Genomic DNA, 14,273 nt, shown 5'->3' on the forward strand with positions numbered 1-14,273 from the left:
ACAGCTCAGAAGAGCTCAAAGAGTCGAAACTAATATGACTGTAGTACCTAGATCTGTAGAGGATCTGTTTAAGATTTCTCTTCCCATACACAAGCCACACATTTTTCAGGTATAGCAGCATATCTGCAAGCAAGAGGACGCTGGACACTGTAAGACTTGATGAGGCTGCTTCATAAGGGAAAAGGTGCACAGCCAACACCCACGCTGCTGTACACATACAGTATTCTGCTGTTACTGCACTCTCCTCTCTACTGGCCCTATGCATGCATTACCTCGCTCTCATTTGCACACAGACACCTACATGTTATATCCAATCAGCACATGCTCTGTACATGCATAAATGTCACACATGCATATGAAGCCACATTTGAATTGGGTACATCTGCACGCACAAGCGGATCCATTCACTTGCTAAAGTGTCCTCTGAGACGATTTGGCATGCTACCCTCTTTACAGCTCTCCTAAGCTGGTGTTTGATGGTCACTTTAACAGGCATCATCTAATATTTATTGACCTGCTCTTCTGAGAGTTTAATGCTGGGTCTGTGCTGAGGTTAACCTCTTTGAGGTTAGTGTAGAATAATGCTTTGACAGCAGCTGCTCTCTGACATCTTGGGCTTTTCTCACACTTCGAGCTCTCTGGGAAGCTTCTTCTTCTTCTGTCCTGCTTTGAATGCTGCTTGCTCCTCAAATTTATGTGAGCTGTTTATCATACAAATAATTCTCCCCTCTTGTCGAAATGGCGTCACAAAGTATTGGCTGTGTTTTTAGCATAATTCGGTCATTCGTCTGTATGTCAGCTAGAAAACTACCCGGCTGAATTTCATGAAACTCAGTGGAGAGATGGAGCACGGGCGAGGAATAAATCATGAAATTTGAAAGGAGCTGAAAAATTCTTTGCCCACCATTTTCAGTCGACAGGTATAATTGTTAAATCACAGGAAATATTTTTCATAGGAAAAGTGAAGACCCACACTTTTTGTGCTCGAAGCCTCTAAATGACAATAATACCCCATAGACACGAGTAAATAAAGTAAGAGCAGGATTTTCAGAGAAACCAGAAGTGACACTTATTTAATAACTTGTATATTCCTTCTTTTTTTTTTTTTTACACTACAAACGCAAGTGTCTTATTGATGTATGCAGGATAGGCTTGGAGTGCTCACTCTTGCAAAACTGTGTCAATTAGAGTTATGTCTTTTCCCTAAAGCACCACGAGAAGAATGTGCGAACCTTAAAACAGTGCTTCAGATTTGTTATGCAGCACACCAACCTTTGTTATGCTCATTCCTGAGCTTGAAACTTCCAGGTACCACATCACATGCCAACAACTAAATAATAAAGTTGCTAAAGTGCAGGTTTATAGTCATGGGAAAAAATATGATCACGATCTGCTCTGCTCTGCTCTGCTCTGCTCTGCTCTGCTCTGCTCTGCTCTGCTCTGCATAGATTGTTTGTGGAGATTAAAGCTGTGATAAACTAACGAAACATGTTTATATACTCCAGACATTTATTTTAGGGCTCTGTATCATGGCGAATGGGAAATGCACAACTTTACAACAGCAGAATGCTCATCCAGTTCAGTTTGCTGTGTTATTTTTCAGAGTTTGAAGTGTAAGTTCTAATATTTCTGTTAGCATCCCTGCCTCACAGAAAAAGCCTCAGTTAGCCATCTCAGTCCCGTTTCAGTGTTTCACAGCGTTACTGTGTTTATTCATCACAGATACCACAATAATAGAAAATATACCCTATTCTTATTAGGTCCAGTAACATTACCCTATTTTGTTGCTTAACACTTTTGGTGCCTTTTAACAGCAGCAGTTTGACACCAAGCTTTTGTGATTTTGGGCTAGAATCCTGCACCTAACCTCCACATGGTAACCTCAGCGGCCATTTGGAACACAGTTGATGGACGTTTGATAATCAACAGCTTCTCTTGTCTCTCTTTCATAGATTCAGTTTCAAACATTTTAGCAATTGGCAAGACACAGACAGTGTCAGCAATTTTGCCACAATTTCTCCAGGAATTACATGCTCTTGTTTTTGTTTCTTGCACTTCAGTTTGCAGCTCTACCACTTGCCAAACAACAACTTATCTTTTCCAGCGATAAGTGGAACCACCTGTGAAGACCAAATAGTTATGACTCATTGACTGAGTAACATGTTAGTCCATGTGGATTTGCAATAATGTACCTTTTCCCCTCATTCAGGGCATGGGGATCAGTGAATATGCTAATCTGAACCCTCCCACATCTCTGCCTGTCAGCAGATAACACTGCCTGCCCTATCTACTCTGCTCTTTTTATGTTATGCTCTGTTTAGCACTTCTATTATTTTGTAATTCAGCCATAAATGTTTGAAAAAGAAATAGGAAGCTAAATTAATTATACAAGGTAGCATGCTCGCGGAAATACCACAATGTCAATTCACTTTAGTAGTAGTTCCCTTTATATCCCTTTCTTCATTATAAGGAATGCACTGCCCGCCACTTGGTTGGATCTTAGCTCTCCTGGCCAACTCGCGTGTAGCTCCCGGCTTGTTTGTGGCTAAGCGCCACAGCTACTCACTCACCCTTGCTTTTACCATCTTTTCTGCCAAGCTTGTGCTAAGCTATCCTTTAGTCTTACCTACCTTCTTATTTCATTGGCTCCCCACTGTGCATGCAAAAAATCCTACCCTGTAGTAGTCCAGATTGTTTTTTCCAGTATTTGCCATAAAGCACCAAGTTGAGGCAGAGAATTGATTCTTAGTATAAGATCAAGTCTTGTGAGCAATTTCTTTTTTATAGTGAGCCATCAGTGAATTACATTTGCCCACTTAGTTTGTTTCTGTGCAGAAGAAAGGTCCTGTGTGCGTTAATGTGTGCTGACTGCTGCCCCAGCATGCTGCCTAATACACAGCTGCCCCACTTCTGGTAATTGGACGTGACCTCACAACTTGACCAGCATTGATAATTATGCACACACACACACAATTTGACACACACTCTAATCACAGGGGGATTTTCTACTGCTGGAATACAGTTGCAACCAAGTGACAAACAAGCAGGAAGGATTAATGCTTGAACTGGCAACCTTCAGTCAGTCTACATGGTCACCACAGACAGATCTGGCAACCACAAAGTCGTAATCCCCAATACAATAAAGGGTCATGATTGTCATTATTAAGACTTAGTCATTTCAAGGGAGTTTTCCTTTTTAATCTTCCTTATTTCATTGCTCTTGGGAGCACTTCCCAAGTTCATGTCACACAGACATAAATTGATTTTAATATCACTGAATGCAGCTTCTGAAATCAGTTCATCTTCACGACAGAATGAACAGTGCAACTTTGGGGTACAAGGATGTGGTGAATATTTTAATTGTTTTTTTAGCACTATTTTGTATAGCTCTAAGTAAAAGCAGAATTATCCCTGTGGTAGCACAGAGCTAAAGTACAGTGTCATTACGAGGAGATCAAGCACAAGAAGTCAAATAATAAAATTGTGATAATTTGTAAAAACAGTGAAAGTGGAATAAATGTAAGTTCTGTTCAGAATAAAGATATTTTAAAGTTTGATTTTAGAGTATATCATTTTTTATTAAAATTTGTTCAACAGATCTATTTTATTTAACAATACATTTGCTCCCTTTTGTATGCGAAAAAATGTTTTTGTTTCAGTCTCTGGATACCAGTATAACCTTATGTCTTGCATTTATCCGAATGGAATTTCTAAATATTGTTAGAACTGAAAATTTGATCTAAAAGTTTTTCTGACAATTTCCCTCATTCTCTCTGTTTCTACTTTCAGTCAAAGAGGGCAGGAATCTGGTTCCCATGGACCCCAATGGTCTGTCAGACCCCTATGTGAAACTTAAACTGATCCCAGATCCCCGCAGTGAGAGCAAACAGAAGACCAAGACCATAAAGTGCTGCCTCAACCCAACCTGGAATGAAACCTTTAAATTGTACGACTTTACCACTGCAAGTTTGGTGGTTTCTTATTTCATTTATTTCATTTATTTCTGCCTATGTTTGTCTTTCCCTTTGTCTCTTTGTGCTCTTTTTATCTCTTCCCCCTCACTCACCAGGGTTTTTGAGACCATCCCATTATGCTTGTTTTTCCAAGCAAGCGTAACCGCCGGCATTCAGATAAAAACATCTGGCTTCTCGTATTTGTAAAACCTTGCTTGTGGGGTTGTTTGCTGCAGTTGGCTCCAATAGCATTATTTCTAAGCCTTATTGCTGTTAGCATGGAAGATGATTGAAATTAGCAACTCCAGGCATCTTGGTGCAGATGTTCAGGCTGAGGGGCACTTTTCCTGTCATGGTAAGAGATGATGGAGGAGTGTTAGTTAACTGGTTCTTGTAAGTTGCGTTTATGGATCTATGTAAGACAGGACAGGTGAACAGCCATTCACAAAAATGATACAATATTTTTATTTGCTCTATGTAGGTAATGTGATACATGTGATTATTATGTGTATCAAAGAAATGTAGGCACTCACAAAATTTTACTGGAGGGCATTAAGAGTAATGGCTAATGCAGGACTGCTCACATGTGTATTTTAAAGTCTTCACTGAAAACTGCCTACAGCTATCTCACATACCATCCAACTGTTGACTGCCCTTGTGTGTCTCTCAGCCACCTGAAGGAGTATGATAAGGACCGCCGTCTGTCAGTGGAGGTGTGGGACTGGGACTTGACCAGTCGCAATGACTTCATGGGATCATTGTCCTTCGGCATCTCAGAGCTCCAGAAACTAGGAGTGGATGGATGGTAAGATGAAAAGAGGAGGGGAGGGATGAATGGAGGGAGGGAGGCGGTGGAGAAATGTGAGGCAGTGAAACCAGTGGAAGAGGAGAGGAGGTGGGAGAGTGAAGGTGACCTTGTTCATTACTGCACCACAGGAGAAATACTTCAGTTGAAACTCCTCTTTTTTATTCTGGTTATAGTCAGTGCAAGAGCAACTCTCTACCCCTTCTCTTTATCTCTGCTTCTTCATCTCTTCACCACCCTCCCTCCCTCTGTGTCTGTAGCCCAGTCTCTATCTCTCTCTGTCTTCCTGTGTTTTTGCTGACACTGCCTGTCAGGGTTTTTAATGAAATGCCAGGATTTGAGGTGGAATGGTGGAGGTGAGGAGATGCCATTATGCACCTGATTTTCATAGTGAGCCTGGGAAAATGCTGGTTTTCCTTTTATCCACCTTTGTCCAACTTTATAGCTGCTCAAAGTTGGATGACAAAAAATGTGAAAGAAAAATGATAAGGGAAAAAATGTCAAAAATGTGTCAAAATGTGTTTATAAAAGCCCAGCATGGCTCTGTATATTTAGTTTTTTTTGCAAGATAAGCAGCAGTTAACTAAAGTCGGTGGCAGATTTGCTTTATGGAAGCAATTTAGGCTGCTTAAAACAAGAAAACGTATCCTTTAAGTCAGTGTAAAGCAAATTCAGAGGCTTGGATGGAAACACATTGTACATCTTAGAAAAAACTTGCTTGAAACGTGCAAAAAGACTGAGATTAGACCCTTGAACAGTTTCTCTGATCAGATTTTCTGTTGGGAAGTTCAGAAACCTTGATTCCATGATTTATTATCATTAATTTAAGCCAACCCCACCTCAAACGCTGTAATTTTCTGGCTAGGTGTACCAAAATGCACTAGCTTCTAGCTAGCCAGCTATTACTGCGTATCTGACTACTAGCAAACTGTTGTGCCTTCATTATGTAAATGCATGTTCCCTAGGGGCCAAAATTAGCAGAACTTCAACTGCCTACTTAGATTCAGAAGAATAATGAGATGAAGAACTGGATTAATTTTCCGAAGAGCACAGCTGAAAGGGGGCTTGGTGGATTGAGCGACCATGATGGAACAGTGTGTGCTTGTATTTGCAGAAGAGCCAACACTGCACCCAGATCTTAGAGAGCTAAAGAACAGCAGTTACAGGACTGACTATGGTCAGTGCATTCTCAGAGCACTGATTTTGTGAATGGGCAGTGATGGAGAGTTGTGAATCCCCACAAGCACTAACCTTCCTTTTTTTTTGAATGGTGGTTTTTACTTTCACCAAAGGTGCCTTGGACTAACTACTGCAACCCTTCCTCCCCGTGTCACACTAACATCTTCCTCATAAGCAGGGCATGTTAGTGTCACAGTAAAAAAAAAAAAAATGTTGGTATCTAAGTCCGCGGCTGAAAAGCTACCAAAACAATTCATAACTGGTGTGTGCATTTGTGATCTCAAATCGGAGTTGTTGGCTTGGTTAAAGCTCTGTTCTGAGACCTGCCAGTCAGTGTTCAAAGCGATCACACCTCCGAAATCTTAGAGCAGAGAGCACTGCTCATTTTCTTATGAGTTTTAATCCTGATTTTATATGCTTGGTGATTGTTTCATCATTCATGTTAAGCTGTGTAGTTAACCTATTTTTCTGTGATACGGCAAATTCAGAATGCATATATACTGTATATTCTGCTTTACTTAGACTGTTTGTCATGTAGATCCAAACAACAAAATGATTCTGCCCCATATCTGTCGGGTATGTAGAAAGTGCAGCTTGTTCTGCTTGTTGCTATATCTCCTTTAAAGGTTACATCATAGTTGTGTCCTCAGATTGTTTCAGCTTAAGTTTAGGGCAGCGGTTTAACACCTCTATTGTATAACATTATTGATTTGACTTGAATTGGTTTGACTGGAAATATCCCCCTCTTTAAGGTTTAAGCTGCTCTCTCAGGAAGAAGGCGAGTACTTCAATGTTCCTGTGGCTCCAGAGGGGGAGGAGGGTAACGAGGAGCTACGGCAGAAATTTGAGGTGTGTACGTGTGCCTGCATATGTCTGAATGTGTTGGTATGGCAGGTCTGCGAATGTGTGTGAGCAGGAAGCTGTGAGCTCTGTGTGTCTGGGTAAGGGCCACTCTGGGGGAGCTGTTAGCAGTTGGCAGGCACACTTTAGAGTACCATCCGGTCTGGCACAAGGCAGGTCCAGACGTGTGTGAATGTGTGCATGTGTGTGTGGGCTGACCAGTAGGCCCATTCATTAACACATTTGGCAGTAGTGAGGATAACCTGGCTCAGTGATTCCCCATCTTTTCCTGCGTCCTTCCTCTTCTCCTTCTGTCATGCTGACACCAAGCCGCAAACATGACAGACTCATTTAGAAATGTGTTAGAGTTCCAGTATGTTACATTTAGGGGGTTGTATATGCAAACATGCAATCCAATATTCCAACTGTTGTCTTTAATGCACAATCATGTGGAGGGAAAAAAAGGTTTTGTTTTCATTACCTTAGAATGAGCTCATTTCTATCCAAAGAACCAGCAGGTTACTACAGCCTCTGGCTGTAAATTCTGACTTTGTTAAAACATATTTAAGCATGTTTTAAAGAGTTTTTTTCCTTTTTTTTCCTTTTTTTTTTTTTTTAGGAAGTATTAAAGGAAAAAAGTAGACTGATCACTTTTCAAACACATTGAGATCCAGGCTGTTTGCTGGTCAAGTGTTTGAGGTGATATGATTTGGATGGAAATCAAATTTTCCTCAGCTGGTTTCTTACAGTTCAGTCACAAATATTGACTCCTGTTTCTGCCCTTTTTTTAAAAAAAAGTGAGATATTTTCCTCCATAATTTATAGAAGTATGTGAAATAGCTTTTTTTTTTACTGATAGTTGGATGGGAAGATTGACACAGTCCTACTCTCGTGTCTCATGTTCTGCAGGCGCACATGACAGTTTCAGAGTCTACTTGCTTTATGTGATTGGCCTTTCATCCCCCATTTATTCCCCTCGTCCTCCTTCTCTTTCTCCTCATTTGCTTCCCTCTCCCAGTTATCTGTTTTGTCCTTTGTCTCCTTCAGTACCCCCCTGAGTGTTTGTCACTCTTTATCTGTTTTTCTTAGCACCCGTTATCCTCAAGGTCATGGTCCCCAGACGCTCACTGAGACACATTCTCAAGGGGAAGGGCGGGCAGGCATCTATTACACACACTCACACACACACACAAAATAAAACCTCTGGAGTGAAGCGCTTACAGAAATGGCAAAGAGGTGGCAAGAAATGTACAGACAGAGAGCTTTCACACTGGTTGCATGAATTGTAAGCACACACGCTCTTATGTACAGTAGTGTTTGAAAGTTTGTGAATGTTTGTGAACAGAATCTTCTGCACACATATATAAACTAAAAGTTTCCTGCTTTTTATTTTCAAGCTCTAAAAGTAGTTATAAGAATTCACTTAAAACAAATAAGTTTATTGTCCAATATTACCTATTTGTGAGTGATTTAAAAAAAAAAAAAAAAAAAAAAAAAAAGTGAATCTAGTATTAGCTCTTACAATTCAAAATTCAAAAACCACTGTTACGGCTCCCCAGAGCGGTCAACCAACAAAGATCACTTCAGGAGCAAGACACAAAGGAGCTCAAGGTAACTTCCAAGACACTAAAGGCCTCTTTTATATCGGCTAATGTTTATGTTCATGAGTACATCGTCAGGAGTACTCTGAACATGTGTCTACACATGTTATGTACATGGCACGAAAGCTCTTCAAAAAGGACATTGCTGCAGTTTGGCAAGGCAAGGCAATTTTATTTTTAGAGCACAATTCGTACACAAGGTAATTGGTGTTTGTGGATGGATAAGACACAAATGGATCTTTGTGGTTCATACATGTGTTATACGTGTCTTGAGAAGAGAAAACACTGGATTCCAGCAAAAGAATAATCTGTAAAACACTCTGATGGTTTGGGACCTGTTTTGCTGCATCTGTACCAGAACCAAAGAAAAATGTCAAAACAACTGTCATTTCATCGCACACTTACAACTGACACCACCCAAGAAAATTACAGTTAAAGTTTTGAAAGGTTTTATCAGCACTTAACAGAAAAAAAATAGTTGTAGTTATTGTTGCTAAAGTTTTCCATATTTTCCCTATCACACATACTTTAATTAGGTTCTCTTATCTACTCTCAGGGGCTTGTATTAAAATATTCTTTAGGTTATACTTATGCAAAAACATCAACAATTCCTCAGGGATCACAAACTTTCACTATACAACTAGCAGATAATGTCCACTGCATGTATGCCTGCTGGCACATGAGCCCGGTTAAACTTAAAAAGTTAAAAAGTCGAAGGAAGTGAAGGAACAGAAAGTTAATTCTACGTTAAAGTTACTCATCTGTATCTTGGACATATTTCTCTTTCTCCTTTCAATCCAGTTTACAGCTCAGTTTGACAAAGCATTCATCAATCAACCACAACTGTATTCATTTAATTGTGTATTAAGGCAAACAGGCATGTTCCAAAAAATTCTGGCACTTTGTAAATTGCATTTTGATAGACGAAATCAATAACTAACTAATAACTACTCATATTAGTGCCCTTGAAATGCAATAATCTGAGTATCGGTGCTTAAATTAGGTAATTGCATTCCAAAACTGAAAACAGTTAATCACGCCCTTCTCTTCACATTCATCATTTTGTATGATAATGTTTTATAATGTAAACAAAATTTGCACAGACACATGGCTGTAGACAGAGCGGCAAAAAAAGCAAGCCTCATTAATCTTTCGAAGGCTTTTAGAATGTTGCCTTCAGCCCGCCCTGCTGCTTACAAATACCTCTACTCTTCCTGCTGTAAGTATGGCTTTATGTGACAACAGATGGAGACAGATAGCGGTTTTCATCCATTGATGAGTCGAGAACCATATGGGCTGCATCGCACACATGCACAACTGACGCAACAGACATTGCAGGGTGGAGTGGAGTCATTGGGGAAGTAGGGTGGTGGCAGTGGAGAAATGGTGTACAGAGCCTCTGTGAGGATCATCAATTTAAGATAAGATCAGTAAAGATAAGGCATACTCCTCCTGTACTTAAGTTCCTGAGTATTTAGTTGTGTTCATATTAATTGGGGTTAACCTAAGAAGAGCTTGCTCAAACAGAGGTGCGGCTCAAAAAAGCATAGCTTCGGATTATAGTCGCAGTTTCTTTCGTCAGAGACAGGAGAGGAGATTGACGATGAGAATAAACTGAGAGATTGTTGGAATGAAGTACAGAGTGAACTGAGACAGAAAAGTGGTGATGGAAATGAATAAATTAGGAGTCAGAGACGTAGGCCTTTTAAAAAGTTTTCGGCTGAAAACGGATTTATTTAGAGAATGATGATTAAATGATTGAAGTGCTAAAATGAGGAAAGTGGCGACTGTCATCCCTGAATAGAATGGCAGACTCCGAGGGAGGGAAAAAGTTCTGGAGTGTGAAATATTTGTGCAGAATAGAATAAATGAAATCAAAAAGAGGAAAAACTTTTTTTTTTTAAAACACTGAATTAGAAATATGTTCTTTTGTGTGAAATCTTTGAAAGCCTCTCACATCTTTTGTTCAGTGTTGCTTAAAGTGTACAATTTCTCATTTAATGCCATCGGTGTTGTCGGTGAACTGTTACAGGACTGACCTTAGTCTGAAAGTTTTCTCCCAATGTCACAACTTTTAATCTTTCTCTCAGCAAACCGACCAACCAGGCCAAACTGAGCTTTTTGGAGGGTGGTTCTTAAAGAGACAGTACTGTTTTAGACTATGTTCATTGTGGAGGAAAAAACAGATTTATGAACATCAAAACAGACTCCCAAAATGTAATTATTAACCTATAACCTGGCTTCCAGTCAGTCACAGAATAGATTTTAAAAGCCTGCTGATGGTTTACAAATCCCAGAACGGTTTAGGCCCAAAATACATCTGTGATATGTTCAGAGAATATAAACCCAGCAGAGCTCTTAGATCCAAGGACTCAGGTCAGCTGGTCCAGTCCAGAGTCCAGACTAAACATGGAGAAGCAGCATTTAGCTGTTATGCTGCAAACAAGTGGAACAAACTTCCAGTGGAGATTAAACTTTCACCAAATGTAGACATTTTTAAATCCAGGTTAAAGACATTTCTTTTCTCATGTGTCTATGCATGAAATATCTTTGAACTTATCTAGACTGTTGCCTGTTTTTAAATTCATTTAAATGATTTTATTTGTTTTTCTTTATATTCTTTTATGTATTTTTAATGCTTCTTGCACTCCCTGCTGCAATGCTTTTATTTTATGTAAAGCATTTTGAACTGTTTGTACATGAAATGTGCTATACAAATAAATTTGATTTGATTTGATTTGATTATAATGAAAATAATGCTTTAAATGCAACAAGTTACACTGTACAGTGAGATCGACTAGATCTGCTCACCACCTTCCCAGTACACCAGTACATAAAATGTTCAACCTGTAGTTTTTTTGCAAATTTGTAATGTTTTGTACCCATTGTCTCTCTCCTCCATCTAGAGGGCTAAAATAGCGGTGGGCAAGAGCACAGAAGGCAAGTCGGCCAATGCTGCGTCCCGGTTCGACTCCGACGGCAACCAAGATCGCATAAGGCTGTCTGACTTCAACTTTCTGATGGTGCTGGGAAAGGGCAGCTTCGGCAAGGTAAGAGTTAGGTGTTAATAAGTGTGTTTGTTGCCTTTTGTATGTTTAGGCCATCAGTACATTGCTGTTAATCTGACTCATCATTACCCGCAGATGGCATTTTACATGACACAAACAGGACAGTTCATATATTTTCTGTTTTGTTTTTTTTTCAAAACAAAACAAAAAATCTATGTGGCCACAAGACAATAACTGTAGTGCATTTTTAAGCACTGACAGATCCTGTGCTCCTAAGGAACATAGTGTATGCAAGGCAACCATCATGCATATGCAAAGATATTTTTTGAATTGTGTACTATAGTAAATACCTCTGGGAGTTTGGCTGAGCTTCAGAGCTGCAAACAAAGAAGGGGAAGCAAAGATGGAGACAGAGAGAATTAAAGAAGATGAAGCACAGGTAGACAGAGACGGATGAAGGGAAAGAGGTGCAGAGGATGACATGACAAGTGGTGAGAGTGATGAAAGGAGAGGAAGACAGCGATGAGATCCACGGTGACAAGGCTGACATGAATGAATTGAGAGAGAGGTAAAAACGTCAGAGTGAATGAAAAGTGGGAGAGAGAGAGAGAAAGGAGGGGGAAACCTGAGAGAGGGAGGACTGACATCAATGAGTGAATGGGAATCCAGGCAAGAAACAGAAAGAATGGGAGGATGTGGTGTGAAAAAAAAAAAAAAAAAGACAGCAGCAGTGTGGAGAGAGTCTGAAAGCTACGTAAGAGCATGACAGAGAGGGAGGAAAAAAAGCAAAGCCATTGTCTGTGTATCAGACCTGTATACCGGCTGCCTGTTTCCATGGCAACGGACATTTAAAGCTTCACTGATGCGTCACCGTTCGGAGCCAGAGTTGAGGCTCAGTCATTATTGGAATACCTGACCCTCACATTCATGCACACATAAGCACAGATTTCTGAAATATGCAGAGATGCACATGAGCACGCCTGTGGAAACAAACATGTAGCCTCTGTTGAGTTAAACACACTTGGTCACCCACCGCTCACACACACACACACACACACACACACACACACACACACACGCACACACACAGCATCACATTTTATGAATACAGCTTGTTTTACAGAGACCCAGAACCACATGCAGGAGCAGGCGGCTCACGTGCTGTACGTCATTTTAAAGAATCCTGAGTTGCGTGGGAGGCTGGTGCCTTCCGAGCAGCTTTCTCTGCCAAAGTGTCTGAGGACATCTGCATTACAATAATACTGCTTACATTTCTCTGAGGAGGATTTTTTTATAGTGTGATGAAAACACACACGCGCACAAACATATCTCATGGGCAAACGCTGAGAAGGGCATGCTTCATTTTGATCAGGGTTGTCATTTCCCCACACCACCACAACCCAGTGCAACAGGAGCCTGCAAGGATAAGAACAAAGACACAAAAACACATATATGAAGGTATATTTCCTCTTTTGGAATTCATGAACGTGTTAAACCACATGTACTGTTTCTAGTTGGCTTCAGCACCAAGGACAGCACCACTTGAATCCTCTGTTTCCTGGCATTTCTGACAGTCTGAAAAACCCTTTTAGAACATGGGATATTGATGTTAATGTTCCACACAGCTTCATTTAGACGTGCACACAAAATAGAAGAATAGAGCACATATGTTCAGTTCTTGGATTGGGCAGTGCACGATGTGGATGAGATGAATGCATGAAGTGACAAGAGTTTTCTTCCTACAACATGTCATAATGCCATAGCAGTTCATGTCTGTCTGACAAGTGTGCAGTGGTTGTGAAACATAGGAGCGGCTGAACTCGTTAAACAGCTAGTGTGAAAAAGGGACTCGGACTGGCCTCTTACTCGGCTTACCTACAGCTGGGTTCACTGACTCCACCGCCACATCTTTGCATTTTGTTCTGTGTGTTTCAAACAGAGACAAGAGGCTGCTGCCATCCAGAACTTTTAGCTATGCTGCCACTGAATTATATGATGATGTTATCTGCAGTATTTTTCTTGAAAGCAGACCTTATGAGAAAGTAACCTATACTTACTGTGTGTTAGTGTGACTGTATGCAGTTCAGACTTCTGACAAAATGCTAGTAATAAGTAAATGTTATTAGATCTTACCAAGTCAGATTAATGTCTTGTTTAGGTTTACATGTTTAGGGGCAGTCAGTTTAATGGAAAAAGAGTGCATGTGTCCTATTTTCATTTCTGCTGTTTTCTTGAAAGAGCCTGTTATCTAAGAGAGATGTGCAAGGTGTTATTTGGTATCAGATTTGCACCGATTGAAAGCCAGACCTCATTCTTTGGCTTATACTTAAATAGATAACATTAAGTTACTGGAGGCGGTTTGTAGACAGTTGCAGAATAAAGCATTATAATCCTGACTTTGAGATCACTTTAATTTTGCTTTTTCAAATTGCTTGCGGTTTGGTCAGTTTTAGGGATTTAAACTACTTTGTCGGCTTTAAGAAGAGCTCCTGATGTGTGAGTGCCGGTGCACGCACATCTGTGGTTTGGTCTTGGCGGCAGCGAGGGGTCGCAGCTTTTTCGTAGATGTAAATGAAGGGGTGCTTCTAGGGAAAAGGTTGGGAACCATTCAACTAATTGAAAATCCTTTTTTATACACAGGAAATGCACACAGGCTTACTGTAAATATACACAAATGCATTTATAATGACAGTTTAGAACATTACACTCAGCTCAATAGTACAGCAAATTGCAGTTACAGTTTTAGGGAGTCATTTCTTTCATTTAGCCTTGATGTCCCTCTGCAAGGTCAGCATAGAAAACACAGTGGCATCATTTACGTCACAGGACAACTAATCTCCTCAGGACTGTTTTCTAGTAAATAACCCCGAACTAAATTCATGGATAA

General features: G+C 40.2%; 1 protein-coding gene across 2 annotated transcripts in view; it reads left to right on the forward strand.

The window, feature by feature from the left end:
- LOC142372005 (protein kinase C beta type-like) overlaps window positions 1–14,273 on the forward strand; it is a 96,073-nt gene that overhangs the window by 42,474 nt on the left and 39,326 nt on the right. For both annotated transcript variants that reach the window (XM_075454732.1, XM_075454731.1), the window contains exons 7-10: window positions 3,790–3,946; window positions 4,624–4,758; window positions 6,690–6,786; window positions 11,285–11,428. In XM_075454732.1, the coding sequence (XP_075310847.1) occupies window positions 3,790–3,946; window positions 4,624–4,758; window positions 6,690–6,786; window positions 11,285–11,428 (533 nt within the window). The remainder of the gene's footprint in view (window positions 1–3,789; window positions 3,947–4,623; window positions 4,759–6,689; window positions 6,787–11,284; window positions 11,429–14,273) is intronic.

This window comes from Odontesthes bonariensis, chromosome 21 (assembly GCF_027942865.1).
Source record: "Odontesthes bonariensis isolate fOdoBon6 chromosome 21, fOdoBon6.hap1, whole genome shotgun sequence".
In the NCBI taxonomy this organism is placed as follows: Eukaryota; Metazoa; Chordata; class Actinopteri; order Atheriniformes; family Atherinopsidae; genus Odontesthes; species Odontesthes bonariensis.